Source organism: Vanrija albida (genome assembly GCF_041260175.1).
Source record: "Vanrija albida strain AlHP1 chromosome Unknown contig_6, whole genome shotgun sequence".
Taxonomy (NCBI): domain Eukaryota; kingdom Fungi; phylum Basidiomycota; class Tremellomycetes; order Trichosporonales; family Trichosporonaceae; genus Vanrija; species Vanrija albida.
Genome location: NW_027191425.1, coordinates 1,976,834 through 2,001,765, shown reverse-complemented (window position 1 = coordinate 2,001,765; position 24,932 = coordinate 1,976,834). Strand labels below are relative to the sequence as shown.

At 66.6% G+C, this 24,932-nt stretch overlaps 12 protein-coding genes across 12 annotated transcripts; 5 read left to right on the top strand and 7 right to left on the bottom strand.

Annotated features, from left to right (window-relative positions):
* Positions 1–118: 118 nt before the first annotated feature.
* Q8F55_008169 (uncharacterized protein) lies at positions 119–1,850 on the bottom strand (the record flags this gene model as incomplete). Its single annotated transcript, XM_069356573.1, has 8 exons — positions 119–220; positions 260–362; positions 420–661; positions 738–840; positions 873–1,229; positions 1,272–1,588; positions 1,623–1,722; positions 1,759–1,850. 8 exons carry the CDS (start codon positions 1,848–1,850, stop codon positions 119–121), a joined length of 1,416 nt encoding a protein of 471 aa, XP_069206414.1.
* Positions 1,851–2,254: 404 nt separating this feature from the next.
* On the top strand, positions 2,255–3,393 carry BRX1 (Ribosome biogenesis protein brx1; the record flags this gene model as incomplete). The annotated part of the gene is made up of 3 exons (XM_069356572.1): positions 2,255–2,465; positions 2,503–2,792; positions 2,995–3,393. 3 exons carry the CDS (start codon positions 2,255–2,257, stop codon positions 3,391–3,393), a joined length of 900 nt encoding a protein of 299 aa, XP_069206413.1.
* A 231-nt stretch (positions 3,394–3,624) lies between these two features.
* On the top strand, positions 3,625–5,211 carry Q8F55_008167 (uncharacterized protein; the record flags this gene model as incomplete). The annotated part of the gene is made up of 2 exons (XM_069356571.1): positions 3,625–3,631; positions 3,767–5,211. The coding sequence occupies 2 exons, from the start codon at positions 3,625–3,627 to the stop codon at positions 5,209–5,211; spliced, it is 1,452 nt and encodes a 483-aa protein (XP_069206412.1).
* A 738-nt stretch (positions 5,212–5,949) lies between these two features.
* On the top strand, positions 5,950–9,289 carry Q8F55_008166 (uncharacterized protein; the record flags this gene model as incomplete). Its single annotated transcript, XM_069356570.1, has 3 exons — positions 5,950–6,223; positions 6,257–6,579; positions 6,617–9,289. The coding sequence occupies 3 exons, from the start codon at positions 5,950–5,952 to the stop codon at positions 9,287–9,289; spliced, it is 3,270 nt and encodes a 1,089-aa protein (XP_069206411.1).
* A 104-nt stretch (positions 9,290–9,393) lies between these two features.
* Positions 9,394–10,846, bottom strand: Q8F55_008165 (uncharacterized protein; the record flags this gene model as incomplete). Its single annotated transcript, XM_069356569.1, has 3 exons — positions 9,394–9,761; positions 9,805–10,427; positions 10,461–10,846. The coding sequence occupies 3 exons, from the start codon at positions 10,844–10,846 to the stop codon at positions 9,394–9,396; spliced, it is 1,377 nt and encodes a 458-aa protein (XP_069206410.1).
* A 410-nt stretch (positions 10,847–11,256) lies between these two features.
* Positions 11,257–13,716, bottom strand: Q8F55_008164 (uncharacterized protein; the record flags this gene model as incomplete). The annotated part of the gene is made up of 3 exons (XM_069356568.1): positions 11,257–12,062; positions 12,110–13,301; positions 13,339–13,716. The coding sequence occupies 3 exons, from the start codon at positions 13,714–13,716 to the stop codon at positions 11,257–11,259; spliced, it is 2,376 nt and encodes a 791-aa protein (XP_069206409.1).
* Positions 13,717–14,232: 516 nt separating this feature from the next.
* Positions 14,233–14,856, bottom strand: Q8F55_008163 (uncharacterized protein; the record flags this gene model as incomplete). Its single annotated transcript, XM_069356567.1, has 1 exon — positions 14,233–14,856. The coding sequence occupies one exon, from the start codon at positions 14,854–14,856 to the stop codon at positions 14,233–14,235; it is 624 nt and encodes a 207-aa protein (XP_069206408.1).
* Positions 14,857–15,448: 592 nt separating this feature from the next.
* On the bottom strand, positions 15,449–17,389 carry Q8F55_008162 (uncharacterized protein; the record flags this gene model as incomplete). Its single annotated transcript, XM_069356566.1, has 2 exons — positions 15,449–16,889; positions 16,941–17,389. The coding sequence occupies 2 exons, from the start codon at positions 17,387–17,389 to the stop codon at positions 15,449–15,451; spliced, it is 1,890 nt and encodes a 629-aa protein (XP_069206407.1).
* A 733-nt stretch (positions 17,390–18,122) lies between these two features.
* Q8F55_008161 (uncharacterized protein) lies at positions 18,123–19,424 on the bottom strand (the record flags this gene model as incomplete). The annotated part of the gene is made up of 1 exon (XM_069356565.1): positions 18,123–19,424. The coding sequence occupies one exon, from the start codon at positions 19,422–19,424 to the stop codon at positions 18,123–18,125; it is 1,302 nt and encodes a 433-aa protein (XP_069206406.1).
* Positions 19,425–19,943: 519 nt separating this feature from the next.
* On the top strand, positions 19,944–21,613 carry Q8F55_008160 (uncharacterized protein; the record flags this gene model as incomplete). The annotated part of the gene is made up of 2 exons (XM_069356564.1): positions 19,944–19,981; positions 20,026–21,613. The coding sequence occupies 2 exons, from the start codon at positions 19,944–19,946 to the stop codon at positions 21,611–21,613; spliced, it is 1,626 nt and encodes a 541-aa protein (XP_069206405.1).
* A 27-nt stretch (positions 21,614–21,640) lies between these two features.
* On the bottom strand, positions 21,641–23,043 carry Q8F55_008159 (uncharacterized protein; the record flags this gene model as incomplete). Its single annotated transcript, XM_069356563.1, has 2 exons — positions 21,641–22,885; positions 22,918–23,043. The coding sequence occupies 2 exons, from the start codon at positions 23,041–23,043 to the stop codon at positions 21,641–21,643; spliced, it is 1,371 nt and encodes a 456-aa protein (XP_069206404.1).
* A 525-nt stretch (positions 23,044–23,568) lies between these two features.
* On the top strand, positions 23,569–24,915 carry RRP36 (rRNA biogenesis protein rrp36; the record flags this gene model as incomplete). Its single annotated transcript, XM_069356562.1, has 4 exons — positions 23,569–23,883; positions 23,931–24,214; positions 24,252–24,658; positions 24,698–24,915. The coding sequence occupies 4 exons, from the start codon at positions 23,569–23,571 to the stop codon at positions 24,913–24,915; spliced, it is 1,224 nt and encodes a 407-aa protein (XP_069206403.1).
* Positions 24,916–24,932: the final 17 nt, after the last annotated feature.

Below are 24,932 nucleotides of genomic sequence, written 5' to 3'. Positions count from 1 at the left end.
ACGAGCCATTTGTACTTTACCATATGCACATAGCTTGATGCAACCGCATACACACACGCTTGATGCCACACATGCACACACGCTTGATTCAACACGCTATACACACTATGGATACAGTCTAGGCAAAGATGCGCGGGGGCCAGTTCATGGGCAGGACGCGCGACGGGCCGAGGTAGTAGACGTAGCGGACGATGGCGAATGCCTGGACAAAGTCTGGGAGCTGGCGTGGGCGTGAGCAAGGCACTGGCTGTCGACCCACCTGTCCCTCCAAGTAGGTGAGGCGCTGTCCCCACTCGGTCCACGCCCCGCCCTCGCGGTGCGCAATCCACTGGAGGTATGTCGAGAAGACGGTGGCGGGGAACCTGGACAAGTCAGCCCGCCCGGTGTCAACCGCCGGTGTCAGTGCCACCCCGACGTACTGGCTCTCGACGGGCCCGACGTAGCCGCTCAAGCACTCGATCACGTCCTCTGCCGACCTGAGGACGGGCGGCTCGCCCACCCGGTACCGGTACTCCGAGTCCTCGCGCGCCGGGTAGCACGTGTAGAAGCCCTCGCCCTGGCCGATGCGGAAGCGCGGCGGCCAGTCCATCTTGAGCACGGGCGACGCGAGCAGGCCGTAGACGTAGCGCACGATCATGAAGGCGTCGGCGTAGTCTGGCGCCTGGGGCGGGGGCGGGCGTCAGCGCGCCGCGGGGTGTGCGCCAGCCCCCTCAGTAGGGTGGCAGGGGGGCTCTCACCTGGGCCTCCAACACCTCCAGCTTGGCCGACAGGTCGCGCCAGCGCGTGCCGTTGCGGTGGATCTCATAGTCCGCATACGTGCGCAGCACCATGACGGGATACCTGGGATCAGCTGGGCCCGACCCCACACCTACTGCTCGTCCTTGCCCCCTTGGAAGGCCTCGAGGCAGCGCAGCACGGCCTCAGGCGTGCGCAGCATCGGCGGCGGCTGCTTCTCGAACAGCTCGTCGACGAACCCGTGTGGCGGGGTCACGGCGAAGAACTTTTCCGCGGCGCGGCCCGGCTCCTCAGCGCGCGCGTACGGCGGCCAGTCGAACGGGAGCACAGGCGAGCGGCCGATGTAGCGCACGAAGCGGACCTGCGCGAACGCGGCGGCGTACTCTGGCAGCTGGCGCTCGAGCACCTCGAGCAGCCCGCTCCAGTCGGGCCACGGGGCGAGGTTGCGGTGGATCTCGTACTCGAGGTACATGGCGATCACGGCCACGGGGTACCTGGCGTCAGTATACCCCACGCCTCCCTTTCTTTCCACCCACTGGGCGTTCGTGTCCCCGTATGCGCGGAGCAGGGCCACCACGTCCTCGGGCGTGCGGATCACCGGCGGGTTCTCGGCGCCGACCGTGCCGGCCGGCAGGCTGACGCGGTAGAAGAGGTCGGGCTGGGCTGGCGGGGCCGGCGCGGCGGGCTGCGAGAACGTGCTCGCGATCGAGTGGGGGCGGGGGGCGGGCGAAGAGGCCGAGTATCTTGCCGGGGGCGACTTGGGCCGCGGCGTCATCGTCGCCGCGCGCCGGCCGCTCGGGAGCCGCAGCACCCAGCGCACGGCGGAAAAGCTCTGCGCGTACCGTGGCGGCGCCTGGGGTCAGCTGTGAAGAAAAAGATGGGCTCACCCGCCCCTCTAGGGCGTCGAGCAGCTCGCCGATCTCGTGCTCGGCCGTCCCCTCGGCCCGCTTGTCGTCGACATAGTCGCGGATCACGCCGACCGTGTATCTGGGCCAGTTAGCTGGGCCATTGAGGCCGACGCACTCGCTGAAATCGGGCCCGTGGTGCGACGTCAGCGTCCACAGCACCTCTGCAAATCCCGGCCGCGGGGTCGGCGTGCCCGGCGCGCGCGACATGTTAGTGAGGGAGTGGGGAGGTGAGCGGTTGCGTGTCTGCGAGGTCAGTTGGATCGACCGTGCGTTGGTGGCGAGGGGTCCGGGCGGCTATGAACGAGGTGTGGCTGCGGCCCTCGGCGCGCTCGTCTCCTTCGCAAGGCTCAAAGCTCGTGAATGAGGGTGAGATGCAAAGAGTCAAGGCGGGGGATGCTGCAGGCGAGGGCTTGAACGGCGCCGAGCTATGGTGATGTCAGTGCACGTGACGACCTCCACGTGGTTTGCACGCAGACACCACGCGACAATACTCCCGCTCCCACCACCTCCACCACCCATCCCCCGCCAGTCCAAAATCTTTCCCCCAGCCAACACCCGACGCCATCGCCATCCGCATCGACGACCACACAAACACACCACATCACAACACCATGTCGTCGGCATTCAAGGCGACCCAGAAGCTCCAGAAGGGCAAGAAGCGCGCGCGCGCCGAGGACGATGTCGAGGCCGCCGCCGGCCCGTCGACCGTCGTCGAGAAGAAGCGCAAGGACAAGGTGCTCATGCTCTCGTCGCGCGGCGTGACGCAGCGCATGCGCCACCTGCTGCTCGACCTCGAGACGCTGCTGCCGCACGTCAAGAAGGGTGAGTGGGCAAAAACGGTCGTAGCTAACGCGCCCAGACTCCAAGCTCGACTCCAAGTCGTCGCTCCACCTCGTCAACGAGCTCGCCGACCTCCACTCGTGCAACAACGCCCTCTACTTTGAGGCCCGCCGCCACGAGGACCTGTACATGTGGGCGTCGCGCACGCCCAACGGCCCGTCGGTCAAGTGCCACGTGCAGAACATCCACACGATGGACGAGCTCAAGATGACGGGCAACTGCCTCAAGGGCTCGCGCGGGCTGTGTGTGTTCGACGGCGAGTGGGACACCAAGGACGAGTGGAAGCTGCTCAAGGAGATGTTCTCGCATGTGAGTGGTCGCGCGGGCGATGCTGGCTGGCGACGGGGTGTGGGTAAGGCTGGGTGATGGGAGTGGCAGACGAAACGCAGGCAGCACACCCCTGCTGCCAGCCAAACCTCCTGCCAAAGCTCCTGCCCCGCCTGATGCCTCTGCACGCCGCATCGTCCCCACCGAACATGATTACCCCCTCGAGTGGCCCCTAACCCCCCAGATCTTCTCCGTCCCCCGCACGTCGCGCCGCCTGAAACCCTTCATCGACCACATCCTCGTCTTCTCCATCCTCGACAACAAGATCTGGTTCCGCAACTACCAGATCATCGAAAAGGACCCCCTGCACCCCTCTGGCCCACCCCAGACCTCGCTCGTCGAGATTGGCCCCCGCTTCGTCCTCACCCCGATCCGCATCTTCGAGGGCTCGTTTGGCGGTCCTACCGTGTTTGCCAACCAGGAGTTTGTCTCGCCCGCCGCCACGCGCGCAAGCTTCAAGCGCGAGGCCGGGCAGAAGTACCGTGTGCGCAAGGCCGACGAGGAGGAGCGCGACGACAGGAGGCAGCGTATCCTCGAGGACCTGCCCGAGGACGAGCTCGCTCGCGACAAGGTGTTTGCTTAGGCGGGGAGGGTCGTTGGGAGTTGTGGGTTGTGGCTTGTTATGCATGATTGGGTGTGCTGGGTGTGGGCGTGGGGAGGAGTGGGGAGGAGTGGGGAGTCATGGGGAGGCATGGGGGATGCTGTTGCTATTGCTGGTGCTGCTGTTTGCTTGTTGCTGCAAGTTGCGCGTTGCTCGTTGCGGGCAACATTTGTGCCAAGTTGACGTCGGTCTTTCCGATCGGCCGCCGGCACGATGGACAGTCAAGGTAGCCGAGCCGACCTCCATCACATCTTGGCACTGCACTCTCCCCTTCCCACCAACAATGGCAGCCCCGACAACGACGTTCAACCCGCGCCCATGTAAGCCCCCTGCTCCCGCCCACGCTGACCCAAAGTGACGCTGCACGAGCGGTTCTCGCTCACGCGTCAGACGATCGGGCACCCGACCATCATCACAGCCGCGCTCTCGTACCCGTCGGCAGCGGCCGCCCCCTCCGCGTCCTACCTGCGCGCGCGGATCGCGACCCTGCAGGCCCACTTCCCCCTCCTCTACGCGCAGCTGCACGACGTCGAGACGCGCGCGCCCTACTTCCTCCCTCGGGATGCAGCGTGGCCAGCCGACGCCATCTTCGCCGAGGCGCCCCTAGAGTCGGACGCGGACGACGAGCTCGACGCGGCCATCACACAGGAGCTGTACCGCTTCGAACGGGCCGACCTGTGGGCCGGCCCGCTGTGGAGCGTCCGCCTGCTCACCGCCGCCTCGGGCCGAGTCTACCTCGTCCTCTCGACGATGCACACCATCATCGACGGGCGCGGGACCCAGCTCCTCCTCCTCGCGCTCGCTGGGCAGCCGGAGCAGCTGCCGACCGAGGCGTGGAACGACACCAAGCGCGCAGACGACACGATCAACATCAAGCCGTCGCTCGGCTTCTTGCTGCCTGTCGCGTGGCGCGAGCTCGTGTTCCCCAAGCTGCCTGGGATCCTGCAGTCGGTGCTCAGTTATACGCCGCTGCGGGGGACGAGCCCGGTGTGGCCGCTGGTCGAGGCGGCAGCTGACGCGCCCAAGAAGCCGTCCCCGATAGACTGCCAGAGCGTGACCCGCTTCGTGTCGCTCGAGCCGGCGCTCCTCACCGCGCTCAAGGACAAGGGCAAGGCGGCCGGCGTGATGACGCTGCACCCGCTCCTCGAGGCGGCGGTCTTCGCGGCCATGTGGGCGACCCTCGGGCCGGCCGACGCCTCCGAGACGTTCTGGGTCGAGGTGTCGACGCCGCGGAGCGAGCGCAGCGAGGCGCTGGGGCATGGGTTCTGCATGGGCAACTATGTCTCGTCGCAGCCGTTTACTTCGGGGCTCAAGCCAGCCGACAAGTACTGGGACCTCGCGCGCGCCGTCAGCGCGTTCAACAAGTCTGAGAGCGGCATCACATCCGGCCGCATGCAGATGGGGCTCCTGCTGCACGTGCCCGACCCCGAGCCGGCGCCGACGGCCGAGCACCCCGACCGCAAGATCACGGGCTGGGAGACGTTCTTCACGACCAAGGCCCGCGGCGCGAACCCGTACACGTCGAGCGCGTGCCTCTCCAACCTGGGCTTCACGGAGCTGCCGCCGGGCGCCGAGAGCGTCGGGTGGGCGCAGTCGGCCGACGCGCTCTCCTCGGCGCTGAGCATCAGCGCGATTGGCAGCGCGGGAGGGCTGCGCGTCGCCACGTCGTGGAAGGAGGGCGCGATCGTCGACGAGAAGACGCTGCTCGCGCTGCATGACGTCTTTGAGCGCGTCCTCCGCCGCGTCGTCGCTGGCGATGACACCGAGGCGCTGACGCTCGCTCAAGTGACGGCCGAGTAGCGTCAGCGTCAGCGGCGCCAAGTGTATAGCCCTGGGTGTATAATCTGCATGCATGCATGTGTGTCTGGAGGAGAGATGGCAGAGATCGCGGAACAACTCAGTCGCAGCCGCGGGACGGCAGCCACGATCGACCACCCTTAGTTGCCCTTCCCGGGCTCTTGCGCCTCACCGATTTTTCCTTTTGGCGCTCATGACGGGAGTGTTCAAGCACTACGCCGCTTTGCTCATTGCGCGCCGCTGCGCGCGCTGCAGAGCTTGCAGCTGGCGGCGACTGACTGACTGCATGCGTGCGCTAACAAACGCCCACTGACGTCGGTCTTGCCTCGACAGCCGCAAGCGTAAAGCAGAGAGCCGGACGGCGGCCGCTTGCGGGTTGATGAAACTGGCTTTGATGCAGCCTACTCTCGCGTCCTTCCCGCGCAGCAATTACGTTACTTTACAGTCTAACAGACAGCGTCCCGTTTCAAGCCCACGGCGCATGCGCATGCAGAGCGCAGGCAGCGGCAGCGGCAGCAGCAGCGACAAGCCGGCCAAGCAAGACAGCACCGACCGACCGACAAGCACCTGATGTGCCTGGACTGTGCTTGTCCCGTCGTACGTGCTCCTCCCCTCGGGTACCAGGTAAACTCGGAAACTCGACGCTGCCGTGCGTGCCAGCATGCCGCGCGCGCTCTAGATCAAGATGGAGCATGCACAACTGTCATCTGCGTTTGCTTTCCACCCACTCACACTCTCACAATGGCCTGGTCGCCGCCGAAACGGTCACGGCTCTATGTGGCGCTCGGCCTCGTCGCGTGGAGCGCGCTCGTCATGCTCACCCTCGGCCAGCTGCAGTGGAGCTGGCGCGGCGCCGGCCCCGTCCCCCTCGACGTCTACCTCAACGACCACCTGCACGAGGAGCAGCAGCCCAAGCCGCCGTCCAAGTGGGGCCTCGGCCTCGGCGGCGGCGCTCCGTCTCACCGCCCCCCGAGCGCCGGGCGCGTCCTCGTCACCGGCGGCGGGGGCATGATTGGTGAGAGCCCTCCTCGCCCGAGCTAACGACTAGGCAAGGCCATCGTGTCCCACCTCCTCGGCTCAAAGACGCCCGTGACGATCCTCGACCTCATGGTCAACGACGACGAGCTCGCCGTGCTCAAGGGCGCGCACGACAGTTTCACCGTCGTAAAGGGCGACATGAGAGACCCCGTCACGCTGCAGCAGGCCCTCACTGACGACGTCGTGGGCATCATCAACCTCGCTGGCGTGACGCGCACCCACCAGTGCGCAGAAAACTTCCCCGACTGCCACGACGTGAACGTCAAGGCGGTGGACAAGGTGCTCGCCCGCTTCAAGGAGCACGGCGGCGGGTGGTTTATCCAGGCGTCCGAGGTGGGTTGCGGTGTCGAGGCCGATACTGACGCCGCAGGACGAGTCAGAACGCGATGGCGGAGACGACACAAAGGGCCGCACGACGGCCTACGGCGACTCACAGCAGAAGGCCGAACAGATCCTCGAGAAGCACGTCGCCGAGAACTCGAAGCTCACAGCCGTCGCGCTGCGCCTCGCGACCGTCTACGGCTCCATCTACGACCACCACGACCGGCTCGTGCCTAGCATTGTAAACAACGCGCTCGCCCACCGCCCTGTCCAGGTCGCGGGCGACCCCCTCGTCGACCTGGTGCACATCAACGACGTGGTCGACGCATTCGGGCTCGTCGTCGACCGCCTCGAGCGTGCGCGGAACGCCAAGAAGAAGAAAACCGGCATGGCCGTCTTCTCGGTCCACTCCAACACGACCGTCACCTCCAAGTTCGTCTTTGGCAAGATTGTAACCCTCACAAAGTCGGCGTCGCCGCTGCAGATCATCCCCCGCAACGACAAGTACCTCGACAGATACATCTCGCAGACGCCGGCGTCCCAGCTGCGCGGGTGGCGCCCCAAGGTGCCCCTCGATCTCGGGCTGCGCAAGCTCACAAAGGCATACCTCGAAGAAACGGCCAGCTACCTTGAGCGCAAGATCCAGAGCGAGTGCGGCGAGCGCCCCGCGTACAGCATGGCCGACGTGATCTCGCTCGACGGTTGCTCGGGCTCGTTTGCGGCCGACGTCAACGGCGAGATCCGGTACGCTAACATCCACGAGGGGCAGGAGAAGGACGGCAAGTGGCCCGAGCTCGACATGGCCTGGCGCGACACGGACATGCCAACCGACTGGACATTCGAGATCAAGGCCAAGGGCGACGGCGCGAGCCTTAAGCTGCGCGGCAAGCCGCGCCGCTCCAAGGCCGACAAGGTCAAGGGGCGCGACGGCGCGCTCGGCCCCAAGGACCAGGTCGTGTTCCAGCAGGCCAACGACGCCGAGTTTGAAATCACCGCCATCGACCCCAAGACGGGCTACTTGACCGTCAAGGCCAACGGCCAGCCGTTCCTCCCCACGCACGTCGACGACGACTGGGACTGGAACCCGATCGAGGAGGTCAAGGTCGACAGCTCGCGCTTCCGCCTCACGCCCTACTGCTGCGCCGGGCGCAAGCCGTCCTGGCCGTTCTACGCGTACGACCCGCTCGCGTCGGTCATCCTCGACGAGCGCGCGCACGGCCACCACAAGCACAAGTTTGACGTGTCGCAGCCGAGCGTGCTGTGCGACCGGCTGGCCAAGGCGCAAAAGGTGACGGCCGAGCGGCTGGAAAAGCTCAGCGACACGGACAAGAGCGAGATTGGCGTCGCGCCAATGCCCGACAGGCCGAGTGTGCAGTGGCGCATGCGCGACAAGGCCATCTGCGCCAACCTGTGCGACCACCCGACCGTCTGCCTCGACACGGGCGACTGCGCGTGCGCCCAGTCCAACTGTGTGTGGCCGAAGCGCTTCCCGTTCGCAGAGTACGCTGGCACGGGCAAGACGAGCTACCCGCCAAACCTGCTCGACTACTCGCTGGCAGAGCGGGCAAAGGTCACGCCGTGGCTGTCAGTGCTGCGCCCGCACGCGCGCCGCTACTTTACAAACAACCCCGGGTGGTGGGACATGAACGTGACGCGCGTTCCGCCCGACGTCGAGGAGGAGCGGCTCAACAAGGACCCCGACAAGTTTGACCGCGTGCAGACCGAGTCGCACGGGTGCTACTCTGCCGACTCGTCGATGGAGCGCGCGGCAAAGCTCATCTCGCACGCGTGGACGCCGAACTCGATGGTCTTCCTCCCTCACTGGGAGTACACACTGCGCTTCCCGCCCGTCGTCGAGTGGGTCAAGAACGCGAAGGCACAGCACCTGCCGCCAGAGTTTGACCTCAAGGACATGATTGTGCCGTTCACATTCGACTGGGGACGGTGCAACTCGATCTTGAACCACCTGTTCCACATCCGCACCAACGGCAAGGCGAGCGACGAGCTCAAGTCTGTCAGCGCGTGGCAGCCGCTCGGCGACCTCAACTCGGAGTGCTACATCATGGACCAGGACGTGGTCATCCCGACGCGCACATGTCTCCAGGACAAGCTGCGCGAGGCCTTCCCCATCACAAAGGTCAAGCCGGCCAAGGACCGGTCCCTGCTTGCGACGTTCAAGGGCAGCCCGAACGGGCAGGGCACGATCCCGCGCATCAAGGTCCAGTGCGACCGGCCCATCCCGGCCGCGGGCAGGCTCACCGACACGGACAAGCTCAAGACGCTGTGGGGCGACCTGGTGGCGGGCGACGGCGACAAAGAGGCGCGCTACATGGCGACGATTGGCGACGCAATCTTCTGCCCCGTCCCCGCCGGCACGGTCGGGTGGACGTACCGCCTCGCCGACGTCGCGTACGCCGGCTGCATCCCCGTGCTCGTCGGCGACGCGACGCACCACTACTTCTGGGACGTGCTCGACTACACAAAGTTCAGCGTGTCCGTGTCGTGGGCGCAGCTCGAGCGCCTCGAGGAGGTGCTGACGGATTTCACGTGGGACGAGATTGCGCAGATGCAGGCCAACCTGCTGGTCGTGCGCGACGCGTTCCTGTACCCCGCAGAGGGACACCACAAGGAGAGCCTCGAGACGCGCGGGCCCTTCTTCTACGCCATGCACTCTGCGGCGCTGCTGCGGCAGACGCAGTTCCCGCCTGCCGAGGGCAAGTGAGAGCCCTCAAGTAGTAGACGATCGAGACATAGACATCTGTATCACGTGCCATCATGTATAACTATCTATCTTGCTACGACCTCAGTGTATGACTATCTATCTTGCTATGCGCGCTTCCCGATAAGCCAGTAGAGCGGCGCGAGGGCGATATCCCGCGCAATGAGGAACGGGAACATGAACATCATGCGCGCGAACGCCTGCGCGCCGTTGGGCCCGAACGCAATCTCGAGGTTCTCCTTGCTCCCGACCATCTGGGGCCGAGCGCGGTCCATCATCCTGCGCTCGAACTTGCGCAGCGCGGCGTGCAGCGCCGCGCGTGACCCGATCCGCGGCGGCGCAGCCGCTTCGCCCGGCGGCGAGGGGAGCGCCCAGCCCGGGAGCAGCGAGAGGGGGAACGGCGCGAGCGACGCGTTCACCGTGGGCCGGAGGACAGCGACGAGCGCCGCGCCGAGGTCGGCCGCGTCGGCCATGGCTGCGTCGTTAGCCACTACCCTCCCCCCCGACGCTAAACTCACCTTGGTTCACGCCCTCCCCCGCAAACGGCGACATGACGTGTGCCGCGTCCCCGATAACCGTGGCGCCGGTGAGCTCGCTCTCCCAGGTGATATCAGTCGCAAACTGGTAGATCTTGCGCGGGGTCACGTCGTCGACACTGACGTGCGCGAGCAGCTCCGCGGCGCCCGCCCAGCCGTCGTAGTGCTTCCCCACCCAGGCGCGGCGCGCCTCGCCCTCCGGGAGCGGGTTGGCCTCGGCCCAGTCCTCTGGCACCATGAACGCGGCGTATACCTTTGTCCTGCCGCCCGAGTTGTTCTGCGCCAGGATGCCCTGCCGCTCGCCGAGGATCATTGCCGCGCCTGGCCCGGTGACGGCGCGCAGCGCGGGCGTGCTCGCCGCCGCGGGCACCTCCATGTCCACCATCGTCAGGCCAGAGTACTCTGGCCTCTGGGCGTGGAGGAGCGGCCGGACCTTTGACCAGGTTCCGTCCGCGCCGACGAGGATGGGCGTTGTGGTGCTGGCCCCATTCTTGAACTGCAGCGCGTACTCGTCCTTGCTTGGCGCAGAGGCAGACGCCACAGCGTGGCCCCAGGCCACGGTGCCCGGCTCAAGGCTGTCGAGGAGCAGCTTGCGGAGGTCGATCCTATCGTCAGCGCGTCACATAGGCCACACATACCGGTCGATCTCAGGCCGGCCAGCGTACGCGTTCCTCGGCCTCGTCGGCTCCTTGAGCGGGCCCTTCACGAACGCGTCCATCGCCCGCGCGCCCGTCTCCTCGTGCCACACTTTCCCGTCCTTGTCGAGGATGCGCATCGCCTCGGCGTCCCCGCTCCGCATCAGCGCGACGGTGCGCTCGAGCAGCCCCGTCTCGAGCAGCGCGCGCACCCCCGTGTCAGAGTGCAGGTCGAGGGTGCCGCCCTGCGCGCGCGCGTCGGGCCCCGCCTCGGCCTCGTACACGCGCACCGGGATGTCGTGGAGCTGCAGGTAGCGCGCGAGCGTGAGGCCTGCGGGGCCTGCGCCGACGATGGTGACGAGGGGGTCGGGGCTGCTGCTGCTGCTCATTGTGTATGGTGGGGAGCAGTCGAGATGTGGGATGGAGCAGTGTTGCTTGCCCGCTCTCCACAATTTATTGTTGCCCGTTGCCGAACCGGCAATGACGCAACGCCTCGGCCCCTCGGCGTCGGCGACAGAGTGGCCTCGGCACGTCGGCGACTGACGACTCACCTCGGCGCCGCGCCGAGAGCCGAGCGTGCCGACGGCCGAAGGCAAGCGGCCGATAGCGAGCGGGGGCGAGCGAGCGCGAGCGCGTTCTGCGCGGAACTCTACAACTGATGCATGGAACTATACTACTATCGAGCGTGCGGACAAGGACAAGGAGGCGCCAAAAACGGAGTCTATGCTACGGAAAATGGAAATCGGACAACAAGAACAACACGGAAACTACAATGCGAAACAAAGCCAAACAAAGCCGCTTAAACAGCCCGCTCCGGGTTGACAGTCAAGTCGACCGCACGGAGCAGGTGCTCGCGCCGCGAGGCCGGCATGCAACGCAGCGCGAGGTCGACGAGCGTCGCGGGCAGCCAGCGCGTACCGGGTACGCAGTGGCGGCTGGCGCGCTCGTCGTCGCTCAGGCCGCGGAGGAAGAAGTCCTCGAGCAGGCCGGGCCCAGTCAGCGGCTCGCTCTCGTCCCAGGCCGCGGCGAGCGCGCGCATCTCCCGAGGGGGCGCGTACAGGTCGCGGTTGGTCCACGCCGAGAACACGCTGCGCACAAACTCGTGCCGCAGGGCCGGGGGCAGCAGCGCGTTGATCGCAACCAGCGAGCGCCGCTCGGCAGCGCTCGCGTGCCAGTCGTACAGCCACGGCTCGGCCAGGCGCGACTTGCTCTGCTGGAGCGCGGACTCGGCGAGCGCAGTCGCGGCAGCGTACGGCGGCTGCGTGGACAGCTGCTTGTGCGAGGCGCGGGGGCGGGGCTTGCGGCGTACGGGAGGGCGGGGGACGGAGAGGCGGCCGCTGCGGCGGGGCGCGGCGGTGGCCTTGGGCTTGGGGGTGGGCTTGGGGGACGAAGAGGAAGAAACAGGCTCGGAAGAGGTCGTGGTCGTGGTCGGGGGTGCGGGGCGGGTATCGGACGCGAGGGGGGAATCGGACAGGGCTTGGGTATCGGACACGAAGCGGGTATCGGAAACGGTGCGGGTATCAGGGAGCGGTGATGCTGCGGGCTGGGTATATGGCGCCGATGTGCGGCGTGGCCGAGGCGAGGGGGAGCGCCTGTCGGCGTCGACTAGAGCCGGCGCGCGCGAGGCTGGCGGGCATCAGGCTCCGCCTCACCATAGTCCTCACCGTTGTAGCGGTCGTCGTCGTGGCGGTGGTCGTGCGCTGCGCCGCGGTAGACGAGGCGAAAGGGGGAGCGCGCGCGGGGGTCATAGGCACGCGCGTCGTACTCGTCGTCGGCGTCGCTCTCGTACTGGCGTGCGTAGCTGCCACGGGGGGCAAGCAGCGGGAGCGACGGCCCAGGCTCGGCGTACTGGTCGCCGTGCTCGCTGTCGCTGTACGCGCTGCGCGCTCCCTCGCCGAACACGCCGCGCGCCGCCTGCGCAGCGTAGCTGTACCTGCTCCAGTCGCCGCTGGCGCGGCGCGCGGCCGGCTTGAACTGGTAGTCGACCCAGCCGGGAGCCGGGGCGTTGACGGAGGGGTACGCGGCGGGCGAGGGGCGGGCGGCGTCGCCGTAGCGGTGCGGGACGTAGTCCTGCGTCTTGGCGCGGTACTCGGCGAACCCGTCCTCCTCGGGCTCGTCCTTGACCTCGTCGACCTCGACGTCGAGCTCGTCCAGCTCCTCCTCGCCCTCAGAGGGGAGGAAGAGCGGGGTGCGCGCGGCGACGTCGGGCGGCGTGGCGAGGCGCGAGGCCGAGCGCGAGCTGCGCAGCGACTCGAGCGCGGGCGTGAGCGTGGTGCGGGCGAGCGCGCTGCGCGATGGGCCAGCCTCGGCGTCGCTAGGCGGCGCGGTGCTCTGCGGGCTGGTCGCGAGCCTCGGGAGCGCGCGCTGGCGGCGCTTCTGCGGGGGAGAGTACTCGCTGTCCGTCGTGTCCGCGAGCGTGTCGGCGCGGCGCTTCGGCGAGGGGCGGTACTCGTCGCTGCTGTCGGTGTCGTCGGCCTGCGTGCGCTTGGTGCGCGTGGCGGCCTGGCGGGTGGCGAGCTGGGTGATGGTGGCGGCGGGCGCCTCGACAGCCGGCGCCTCAGCCTGCGCTGCCGACTCCCCCTGCGCCGCTGGCGCGGCCGCGCGCTCCGGCAGCAGAGGGAGCACGAACCCCTTGCTCTCGAGCATGCGCTTCTGTGCGGGCTCGAGCATGCGGATGCCGAGCCCCTCGTGCTGCGCGCGGCAGTCCTTCTCGTTGCGGCACGTGAGGCACGGCCCGGCCGGGCTCTTGCGGAAGCAGAACCAGCTCATGTTGACGCAGCGGTTGCACGCCTTGCCGTAGGGCAGGAGGTAGACGGCGGGGTTGGGGTCGGAGAAGTACTTGATCTGGGGTGGTTAGCGGGGGACGGTGGCCGGCACTCACGACGCGGGACACCTTGTCGGCGCGGCGCGAGAAGGGGATGATGATGCCGTGCCCCTGCTCGCGGGGGTACGTCCTAATCTCGGCCTCCCACTTGCTCAGCGCCGAAGCGGGCGGCGGCGGGGCCGTCACGTTGCCCAGGTGGTCGGTGACGCCGTTGAGGTTGGGGTATAGCTCTTGGAGCGTGTAGGTGTGGGCGGGGGTGAGGGGCGGTGCTGCCGTGGCGGGCGGGTCGGTGACCTCAGGCGCGGGGTCGGGGTCGGCGATGGAGCCGGGGATGGGGATGAATGCCGGGGCGGGGTCGGAAGAGAGTGTGGGCTGGGCCAAGGCCTGCTTGGCCTGCTTGGCTGCCTGTGCCCGGGACTGCTTGGTGCGTACCATGTTGTTTTTTCTGTTTTCTTGAGGGATGAGGAAGAGAGCTGCTGCCGCACCCCCGCGCTGCCTTATGTATGCCGATGAAGAGCCATCACTCGACGAGGGGAGGCCTCGCGACGACGGCCATCACTCTCTCGCCGACAACAGGCCATCACACGTCGGCGTAAACAATGCGACCCTCCCCCCTCCCCCATCACTGCCGCCACGAACAGAGTTGGGACAATGGCGCGGACAATGGGTGGTGGTGGATCTGGGGATTGATTACGGGCAGGCACGGGGGGTCGGGGGTTGTTGTTGTCGCCGGCCGCTGTCGGTGCTCTGATGCAGGCCGGGCTCGCCAGTTGAGCGAGCAGGCACACACTCGGCATCACTGCAGCGGCCATCTCGCCACTGCTGCCATACCGCGCCGACTCCGCCACATTGTCTACACAACAACAACAAGCCACTCGCAACATTGAAACGGCAGGGACAATGCCGCCACAACGTCATACTATACATGATTGTCCTGTACAGCAATGTACATCACAGGAGGTACGCCGCGGCGGCGAGCAGCGCGAGCGCCGGCGAGAGCGCTGCCACGCGGGCCGCGCCGCTCGCCTTAGCCGGCGCCACAGACGCCTCGGGAGCGGGCACACTCTCGCCCGACGACACGCCAGCAGCGAGGATGACGGGCGGCTGGGCAGCGAGGGCGGCGGGCACCTGGGCAGCGAGCACGGCCTTGGTCGCGGCCGGCGCGCCGACCGACGGCGCCTCGGTCACGGCGCTGCCCGCGGGCCTGATCTCAAACTCGCCAGAGCGCACGACCGTGCCGTCAGAGTACTCGAGCTCGAGGGCGTACCCCTGCCCAACGTAGGGGCTACCCCGAGCCCACACGACCCACTGCTTCTCCACGCCGGCGGGGAGCGTGCCGAGGTCGACGCCCTCGGGCCCGGCGTTGGCCGAGAAGTCGAAGGGGGGGTCCAGCGACGCGTGGGTCAGGTTGATGCGGACGTGGTACTGCTGCGCCAGGGTGGGCGTGAACGACGCCACGAGGTACGCCGGCGTCGAGTGGTCGTTGATCCACCAGTCGGCTGCGGTCGGGAAGAGGACGTGCCCGGAGGACGCGGCGGCGAGGGGGAGGACGAGGGCGGCGGCGGCGAGCAGCATTGTGGATGTGGGAGGGGGGAGGGGAGGTCGCCACACCCCGCCGCATATATACGTACCAGCGAGCTGCCCCACCGTCGCCAAGCACCGCTGCACCACCTCACGACACCCCACCGTCCAGCCCAAAGCGTCTCGCCATCGACTGCGCTGCACCTCTACCCTCTGCCGGTATCACCTGCACCCACCTCGCGGTGGCTGGTCGCCCGTTGCCGGGTCACAGGAACGTCGCACATGCCCGACCCGAGAGTTACCACCAGATTCAGACGACTTTTGGAACGGTAGGGGTAGGCACGCGTGCCTCTGCACGACGGCCCCGGGGCAGACATGGAGTATACATGAGAGTGTGTGAAGTGTCGTGGGCCGTCATGCGGCGTCGTGCTGGTCTGGAGGTGGTGCATCGGAGACGGCTGACTGCCACTTCTGGGCGACGAGCGACCCACGCCTCGGCCGTCAAGAACCACTGGAGCTCGTGCCGAGGCACCCGCTCAGTCTCCACTGCTGCTGCCAGATCCCTCACGACAGAGCCCAACCCCGCCCCCGTATACACTATACTGCTGCATACGTTCCTTCTATCTACTTTACACCGCTTAGCCGCCTAGAGCTTGGCCGTCACCAGCTCGCCGTGGTTGTCGTACTCGTTGTAGCGCTCCCAGTCGATCGCGATCGGCGCGTACAGGAGGCCCTCGGGGATGTCAAACGCATCCACAAGCGGGATGGCATCGGGCGCGAGGATGGCAACGTCGGCAGACAGGCGGCCCTCGACAGTCGCGCCGAGCTTGGGCGGGATGAGGCCGTTGGTCACGAGCCAGCCGAGCTCGCGCTCAATCACCGCGAGGCCGTGCACGCGCGCAATCTTGGTTAGGATGTTGCGAGTGCCCGCGTCGTTGGTCTTGACAATCTGGCCGACGAGCTCGTCCATGCACAGGCGCTCGCCGTACGCGCGCGACACGCGCTGGATCGTCTCGCTCTCGTCGTGCATCCAGACGTCGAACAGCGGGCGTCCCTGCTTGCCGACCTTGGCGGCCAGGTTGTCGGCCAGGTCCTTGGCCGCCTTGGCAGACCACGCGCGGATAATGTCGCGAAGGACGTGCGGGTCCTCGAGGTCGGACGACTCGGTGGCGGCAGCTCCGCGGGGGAGGATCACCTTGCGCTCCTGGATACCAGCGAGCAGCTCCTTGGCGACCTTCTGCATGAGCACCGAGTTGTCGCCCTCGGCCGTGATACCGGCGTGCGCGAAGCCAATGGTGCTCGCAATGCGCGACGCCTTGAGGTAGCCCTGGCCACCGCAGCGCTCACGGCAGATGGAGCCGGTACGCTCTGCGTGCCAGGTGACAAGCGGCTTGATGACGCACACCTCGCGCACGACGTCGGCAGAGTCGGCAGCGGGGTTGGCCCAGATGTTCTTGACGCGGTTCATGCCGAGGGCGAGGGCGTACGTGCGGGCAAGGAGAGGGATGATGGCGCGCTGCTGGAGCTGGTAGGAGAGGATCGGGGCGTCCGAACGGCCGTCAGGGCCGACCGCCATGCGGGTGGCGGCGTAGCGGATCGCAATCTTGAGCGAGAGCTTGGCACCCGAGAGCGTCATGGCGGCGATACACAGACGACCAGAGAGCAGCTGGTCGGCAACACGGATGAAGCGGCCGCGGCGCGAGGAGATCTTCGAGTTGAACGAGCCGTCCGCCTCGACCTCGGAGTGGCGGTTGAGCAGGCCCTCGCGAGGGATACGGACATTGTGGAACGCGAGCAGCGCATTGTCGACACCGTCAAGCTCCTGCTTGCGGCCCATGTCGCGGATCGTCACGCCGGGGAGAACCTTGAGCGTGGCGGGGTCACGGATCGGCACGAGGAACGCGTGGACACCCTCCTCCTTGCCACCGATGCGGAGCTGGGCAAACACGATGCAGTAGCTGGCGTGCACAGCACCGTTCGAGATCCAGTACTTCTGCGACTTGGGCGAGGGCGAGTTGATGACAAACTCGGACGTCGCGGGGTCCCACGTCGCCGTCGTCTCCATCTCGATCGCATTGTTGCCGTAGCTGATTGCGCGCGTCAGCGCTGCCGGCTGTCACCTCCATAAGGATACTTACCCCAGCTCAGTCAGGCCAAAGCAGCCCGTAACGTCGAGGCGGTCGATGGCGGGCACGAGGTGGCGATGGCGCTCGGTGCCAAGCTTGATGAGGGTGCCGCCAAACAGGTTGAAGTGGACGGTCATCTTGGTGGCGGAGCCGGCGTCGGCCATGCCGATGCACTCGTGCGCGGCGAAGATGTTGAGCGGGTTGTTCTCAAAGTCCAAAACCGAGACGAGCCCTTCACGGCCGATGGCCCGGAGGCGCTGGAAGGCGCGGTCGCGCTCCTCCTTGAGCGAGATGTCGAAGCGGGGGACAAAGAGGTCATGGTTGTCGACCATGAACTTCTTGAACCGCTTGCGCGTGTCGCGGTTGTCGGGGTCGAGGAGCTTGTTGAGAGCCTCGACCGAGAAGTCTGGCGCGGGGTCGCTGCCGTGGATCGAGGTGAAGGCCGAGGCTGAGCGCGTCATTGTGGCTGCTGGGTGGGTTGCGAGTCGGAGGTGCACGCGCGCGTCGAGTCTTTTGGTGAGGAGGCAAAGGGCGTGGCTGGCTTTAGATTCAGAGGTGCAGTCGCCGTCTCTTTGGATGAGAAGAAGAAGAATGAGGGATGCGATGGGCTGCAGACTAAGTAGTAGGTGAGAAAGTTGCTCGGCCAGCGGCAGACCGGCCACTGACGCGTGTCACTCTCCGGCTTTGGCGCGTCGTCAGTACCCGACGGAGTCACGTGACGATGTGGCACACTTCTTCAGAGCAGCAGACAATGCTCTAACGAGGCCTCGGCAAGCATGCAAGAATGGAGGGAGCACTGCTGGGGATACTCATACTTCCTGCGGATTCAGCCAGACGATAAAACCGTGTCAGCTTAGCGCACAGATAACAGCCAGACAGCTCTGGCGGACCGAGCTGATGGCCGATGGATGTTTTGACCAGCCTGCCCCGCTCACTGCCCCGCTCAGGGATGTCTCGTCCACAGGTCCACATGTGTTGCACCGGCTCACCTCTACCCGCAGGCTCCGTAAAACACGGAGTGATCACCGAAGCTCAGAAGCTGTTGTGGCGGCTCTCTCCCTATGGTGCACACATTCATGCCATGAAGGAGTGTCGATACAGTGTGTGGCCTGCCCTAGTCTATTGTCCGAAACGTGCCATCATCCGTGTGGCACGCAAGTGTATGTGCCAGCTCGAGAGGCTCGATGCCAGTGTCTATGCGCCGCCGCGGGCACGGCTGTGGAGGGCGTCCATGACGTCGCGGACCATGGTGGGATGAGCGAGGGACATGAGCTCGTCCAGCGCCCGAGTTGCCTGGCGATGTTTCTCCTCGCCGTTCGTCTTGCCTTCGAAATGTGGCTCGAGGAGTTCGGCCAGCTCGTCAAAGCGGTCCGAGGGGCTGAACGGCGTGGTTGTGCGTTCTGGCCCCGGCCCATCCGTGATGCCACCTTCAGCATGCGCATCGGAATCTGGTGCCACCTGATCTTCTGGTATGGCACGCGGCGACTCGACATCGCCGGCAGCCTCCTTGGAAGGTCTTGGCGGGGTTCCCTTCGCGGACATAGGAGCGCCCGACGTACTCAGACTGCGGCGCATCTCGCGCCACATGCTGGAGATCACGCCGTACGGGGCATTCTTGCCGCTGGGAGTGACAGGAGCCGAAGTTGGATCAACACCAGTAATGGCGGGGTCCATGAACGTCGTACTCGTACGCGGAGTTACGGCAGGTGTAGGCGCGCGCGTCTCGGGAGGGTGGGCGCCCTGCTCAGCGAAGAAGGTGAGGAGCGACGAGTCGCGTGCGTCGATATCCGCCATTAGCTCGTCCGTCTCGGAATACTCCTTGACGCGCGACCTCTGCGACCTCTTGGTCGGAGTCTGAGTAGCCTTATCCTTGAACTTGGGTTCGTCGATGAACACCTCGGAGATGAGGCTGAGGCACTTCTCGCCTAGGACGTCGAGCTCGATCGAGCTGCCTGGAGTGTGCGGAGGAGAGAGGGCAGCCGGGGCCAGTGCCGCCGGTGAGAGGGGCGAGCGTGGCGACTTGACTGGTGTGCTCGGCGCCGTGGTCTTGAGGGGGGAAGGTAGGGCCGAGAGCTTCTCGGGTGATGGAGGAGGCGAGGTGGTTAGGGGGTGGTCGACGGGCACCTCTCGCGTGACGGGCTCCTCTTTGAAGACCGGCGGGGCAGGCTTGGGCGTCGCTGGGGGCGACGGCTTGACCGGGGATGCGGGCGCGGGCTTCTTGACAGGCGTGTTGGGCACTGGAACCTTGGGTGGCAACGGCTTGGTCGGAGCTGGAGTGGGCACCTTGCCGTCGGTGGGCTTGGACGGCGACGCCGAGCCCGTCGAGCGGAGGGATAGGGCGGGGGATAGCATCGGGGTCGAGGGCACGCTGGGCGCGAAGCTCGGTATGCGGCTGGGCGGAGGGCGGCGCGGAGCCGAGATAGGCGACGACGCGGGTGTGGTGGTCTCTGGCTTGGTCTCCGCATTCATCGAGGACTGCGAGCGCTGGTGGGGCATGGTTGGGCGGCGCGGTACGGGCAGCCGCGAAGGCTTGCTGCTTGGGCTGGCCGCCGGCTGCGGGCTGTCGGGAGGAGGCTTGGGCATGATGAGAGGGAAGAGACGGAGTGTGGTGGATATTGGATGGGGTTATAAATGTCTGTGTCTGTGGGGCGAGGCGCGAGTCGAGTTGGACTCCAGTCGGTCGGGAAATCGTCGCGTGCGTCGTGCGCGTGTGTGTGTGTGCCACTGAGGCGGCGGCGGCGGCGGCCGCTGGCGTCGGTCGTTCAGGTCAAACGAGTGTGCGTGTGTGAGGGTGTGCGGGTGCGAGGAGATAAGAAGAGTCGTCGAGAGTCACTGTGCAATGCACATTGTCAGCCTCGTCGCCATTGTCATTGTTGTTGTCGTCCATGTCGTCGGCGCAGAAGGCATGTTGAACAGCCTCAAAGAAGATCCGGGGCTCCACGCGAGAATTACAACACAACATGTGCCGACCCGATTTTGAACTTTTCGACGACACCCACCTCAACAACGACGACAATGACAACAACACGAAACGCAGAGGCCTCGTCCTCGAGGTGGGTAGCCCCGAAGCAAGCATTGCCGTAGCTAACACTCCCAGGCACACGCTTCTCGCGCGGCGCGAGGACCTGACGTCGTCCCTCACCGACTCGCCCTACGACCCAGTCGCCTACCTCGAGCGCGCCGAGGTCTACGCCGCGCTCGCGTACCCCGACCTCTCAGCAGGCGACGCGTACCGTGCGCTCCTCCTCGCCGACGAGGTGCAGAACGAGGGCGCCGAGTTCCACGACGACGCGCGCGAGGCGCTCGAGGCGTACGCCGAGCTCGGGGTGCCGTCCGTGCTCGAGCTCGAGCCTGGGCTGGACGACCTGGCGCTCGACAACGACTCGGACGCCGAGGCCGACGCCGACCTCTCGCCGGCCGTCGCACGCCTGGCGCGCCTCGCCTCCCGCCGCGCATACCAGCTCCTCGCGGCCGGCCTGCTCGACACGGGCTGCCTCCGCTCGGCGTACTCGTTCGTGCAGCGCGGCCTCGAGGCCACGCCGACCGACAGCGCCCTGCGCGCGACGGAGGCGCGCCTCAAGGGCGCGGCTGAGAAGCGGCTCAACCGCGTCATCGACAACCTCGCCGACGTCACGCTCCCAGAGTGGGGGAGCGCCCGCCGCGAAATCTACCCGTGGAACGAGCACGAGCCGGACCGGTACGCGGCCTCGTCGCTGGCCGAGGTAAACAAGGGGCTTTCGGCCGTGGCGCCCAAACTCGCGATCCAGGCGGTTGCGCTCCCCGCGCTCGACGGCGAGGGCACCAGCATCCAGCTCGGCCTCTTCGCGACCGACGACATCGCGCCCGGCGAGCTCGTGCTGGATGAGTACTCGCTCGTGACGGCCAGCAGCAGGCAGAAGGCGATGGTGTGCGACGCGTGCTCGGTCGACCTGCTGTCCCTCGACGGCCAGCCGCTCAACTGCGAAGAGTGCTACGACACGGTCTTCTGCTCCGACTTTTGCCACGACGCCGCGATGGAGCGCTACCACCCCGCCGTGTGCGACAAGGACGTCGACGCGATCGCAAAGGACCCGGCCGCGGGGCAGGAGGACGAGACGCTGCACCTCCTCCTGCTGGGGCGCGTGCTGGCCATCGCCGCGCACGAGGAGATCCACCCGCTGCAGGTCAGGGAGATCAAGTACATCTGGGGCGCGCTCGCCCCCGCGCCGGCAGACGGGGAGGAGGCAGCCCCGCCAGCGCTCCCCTTCTCGTTCAAGTTCAACATCGAGACCCCGCTGCACATCCTCGAGAAGATGGATATTGACGTGTGGACCGAGCTCGAGGCGTACGACCTGTGGGTCCTCAACACGGTGTACGCAAAGCAGCGCGGCACGGCGTCGGCAAGACAGAACAAGTACGACGGCAAGAGTGACGTGGCCGCCGTCCACCCGTACTGGTGCCTCGCCAACCACGACTGCGACCCCAACATTACGTGGGAGTGGGACGGGCGCATCCGGTACAAGGCGCGCGAGACGCGCGTCGTCGGCGGGCTGCCGGGCGGGGTCAGCAAGGGCGACGAGCTCCTCAGCCACTACTGCGACGTCAACCTCCCGGTTAAGGAGCGGCGCGAGTGGGCCAAGAACACGCTCGGCGGGTGGTGCCGCTGCGCGCGGTGCCAGCGCGAGGCGGGCGAGGCGGCAGCGTAGGGTCTAGCATCTATGACATGACATGTATTACTCTTCCATCGCTGCGCGGTGCGCTTCAGCGCGCGCGTAGATCAGGTCGATGAACGCGCCGATCACGACGCGCCGCCCCACGCCATTCAAGTTACTCATGAGCGCGTCAACTCTGGCCGCCGCTTTCGCCGTGCTCCAGCCCTTCGGCACGGGGCTGCCCCCGAACAGCAGCTTGGAGGGCATGATCTGCTCGAGAGCGTTGAGCCGCTCCTCGTCGCTCGCCGCCTGCGCCTGGAGGGCAAGGCGCTCGCTGACGTCGGGGTTGGCGCCGAGGGCCCCAGAGGCGCGGTACGCGATCAGCGCGGACAGAAGAGCGTGGGAAGCGCGCTTCTGCAGCACGAGCACGGCCTCGTCGAGCGCCGCGGCGGCGGACCGCGCCTCGGCGGGGTTGAGCGCCAGCGACGTGACGTACGGCTGCAGGAGGGCGACGCGCGTCGTCGAGGGCGCGGGGTGGAGTTGGGCGAGGAGGGCGTTGAGGTCGGCTTGGAAGGAGTTGGTCGCCTGTACCGCAAGGCGCGGCGGCGTGCGCGGAGTTGCTGGAGTCGCCGGCGCCGCCGTCACCGTGTGCTGCGTGTCGCCACTCGATGTGCTGTACATGCTCGCGCTGCTGACTTGACGGCTTGAGGCGGGGGTGGGGTAGGGTGGAGGGATGGGCGGTGAGTCGTTGTCATCGTCGTCGTCCGTTTCCACATCCTCGTCGCCGTCCTCCTCCTGCTCGGTGTCGTCTCCGCCGTCGGAGCCCCCCTCATCCCCGCCCGCTTCGTCTCCTTCATCCTCCTCCTCGTCTACAGCCGGAGGAGGCGGAGGGACCATGACAGGCGCCGCACTTGGCCCATACTCTGGGTACCCAAGCTCCGGCTGCGCAGGCTGTGGGTCGAGCAGCGGCAGCAGCGCCGAGTCGAACCCCAGTGCCGAGGCGAAGTCGTCTTGCTGGTCGAAATCCGCCTGCGGTCCAGGGAGAGTGTACTCCGCTACCGGAATCATGAAGTCTGCGCTCGCCCAAAATGCTGGGTTGTCGGCCACGGGCATCAGGAAATGGGCTTGCGGCTCGAACAAGCCCATGCCGGCCGGCATCCCAGCAGCCCCAAAGTCGCAGTACGTGTACGAGTCGAAGCAGGTATGGCACGGCGGCGTGGGGCCATGCGTCGAGAGGCAGAACTTGCGGCCGAGCTTGCACTGCCCACACGCGTCGTCGTACGGGATGAGCTCTATACCCGGGGTGCCAAACGTCGCGCGCTGGGCCTGGGGTGAGCGCGCCCTGTCGCGGGCCTTACCTCCACTGCCTGGTCCGACGGCCGGTGTGCGAGCGGCGTGTAGCTCCACAGCGCGGGAACGAAGTGCTTGTCGACGCCGTAGAGCGCAGGGAACGCTGCGAAGACTTGTGCTTCCTGGCTGTTCATTGTGGATGTGGTGAGTGCAGGAACGCCATGGGCGACGAGCGCGCTATAACGCCGTGAGTGTCGTCAGCAGTCTGCTGGATACCAGAGGCGCGCTGCTCATTGTGTGTAATCGTGCGAGGGGCGGGTCTCGTTGTTGTGACAACTGCCGAGCAGGAGCGCCCGGCGCTCGCCCTCCACCCTCCTGCTCGGCGCTTGCCCTCCACCTTCGCACTGGATGAGGCCACCAGCCATGGCGCTCCTCGCACTTGTGCGAAGAAATGTCGGAGGGTTTATTGCAGGATCGATGGCATTGTCCCGCGGCTCTGCTTGCGCCTGGATCTCGAGCACGTCGTGACAAGGGGCGAGATGAAGGATGAGAGACAAAGCAGCACAAGCAGGCGCGTCAACAAAGCACGTTCCGTCAGTCTCGGTGGCGAGCGGAAATCCGTTACGTAAAAGGAGGACCTCCACCTCCGTTCAAGATTTCAGTCGGCTTCGGACGACGAGACAACCTCAACGACACAAATCGCATCCCCGCCCAGCACAATGGCCAAAAAGAGCGCAGCGCCGCTGTCCAAGGCGTCCAAGGCGCGCAAGTTCGCCGACATGGACGACGACATCCTCGACCCCGACTCGGAGGAGGACGAGTTCACAAACTACAGCTCCAAGGGGCTCCGCGGCGGCGCCGACGAGGACGATGACGACGAGGACGAGGGCTCAGAGGACGACGATCTGGAGGGTGGCGACTTCGAGGCCGACTCGGAGGAGGAGGGAGACGGCGTCGCGACGTGGGAGCCGGATAACTGGGACGGTGCGAGCGAGTCCGAGTCGGACGAGTCGGAGGGCGAGGGCGTGCAGATGGTGAGCTACATGCCCGACTCCGCTAGCAGCTCTCTAACACTCCACAGAAGAAGCTCCAGAAGGGACTCAACGACATCCCCCTTGCGACACTTATGAAGGCGCAGAAGAGCCTGAGACGGCAAGCCGACGACTCGGACTCGGACGGCGAGCCCGGCCCCTCGTCCAAGGAGAACAAGCTCGCGGCGATGAAGGCGCGTCTGGCGGATATGCAGCGCGCCAAGGGCAAGGCCGCCGGCGTGGTGCTGGAGGAAGAGGCGGGGCCAAGCCGGCCTCGACGCGAGCGCGAGGAGGAGGCGGAGCGGGAGCGCCAGAAGCGCGAGAACAAGCATGCGTGGGTCGAAGGCCCGTCGCCATAACTGACCCACCAGTCCGACGATGATGAGCACGAAGAGACAGGTGTCGCGCGCACGCCAGGTCGTCGACGTGCCGAAGAAAGCGAGCCGCGACCCGCGCTTCTCGTCCCTCTCAGCGGGGCAGGTCGACGCGCACCTGCACGCGCAGGGGTACGCGTTCCTGCCAAAGCTTCTGCGCGACGAGCTTTCCAACCTCCGCAAGGCGGTGACGGCCGCCACCAAGGCAGAGAAGACTTGCAAGCTGTACGAGAAGCCGCGGTTCACTGCCGAGCGGGAGCGGCTCGAGCTCGAGCTCGCGCGCGTGCGCACAAAGGTCGAGCGGACGGAACGCGAGACGCGCAACCGCGAGGTGCTGTCTGCCGCCAAGCGCGAGGAGCGCGAGAAGCGCGAGCAGGGCAAGGGCGCGTGGTTCATGAAGAAGTGTGAGTGGGCTTGGGGATTGTGGGTTCTGACTCGTCCAGCGGAGAAACGCGACCTGCTGCTCAAGGCCAAGTTCGACAGCCTCGAGCAGAGAGGCGGCAAGGGTGCCGTCAAGAAGGCCATGGACAAGAAGATGAAGAAGGTGGCGGGCAAGGAGAAGAAGTCGCGGCCGTTCAAGGCTGGCGGCGGGGGTGGAGCCGGGCGCGAGGGTGCCGGCGAGGCTGGCAACGGTGGCAACAAGCGGCGGCGCGTGGCCTAACTGCTGCATATGTATAC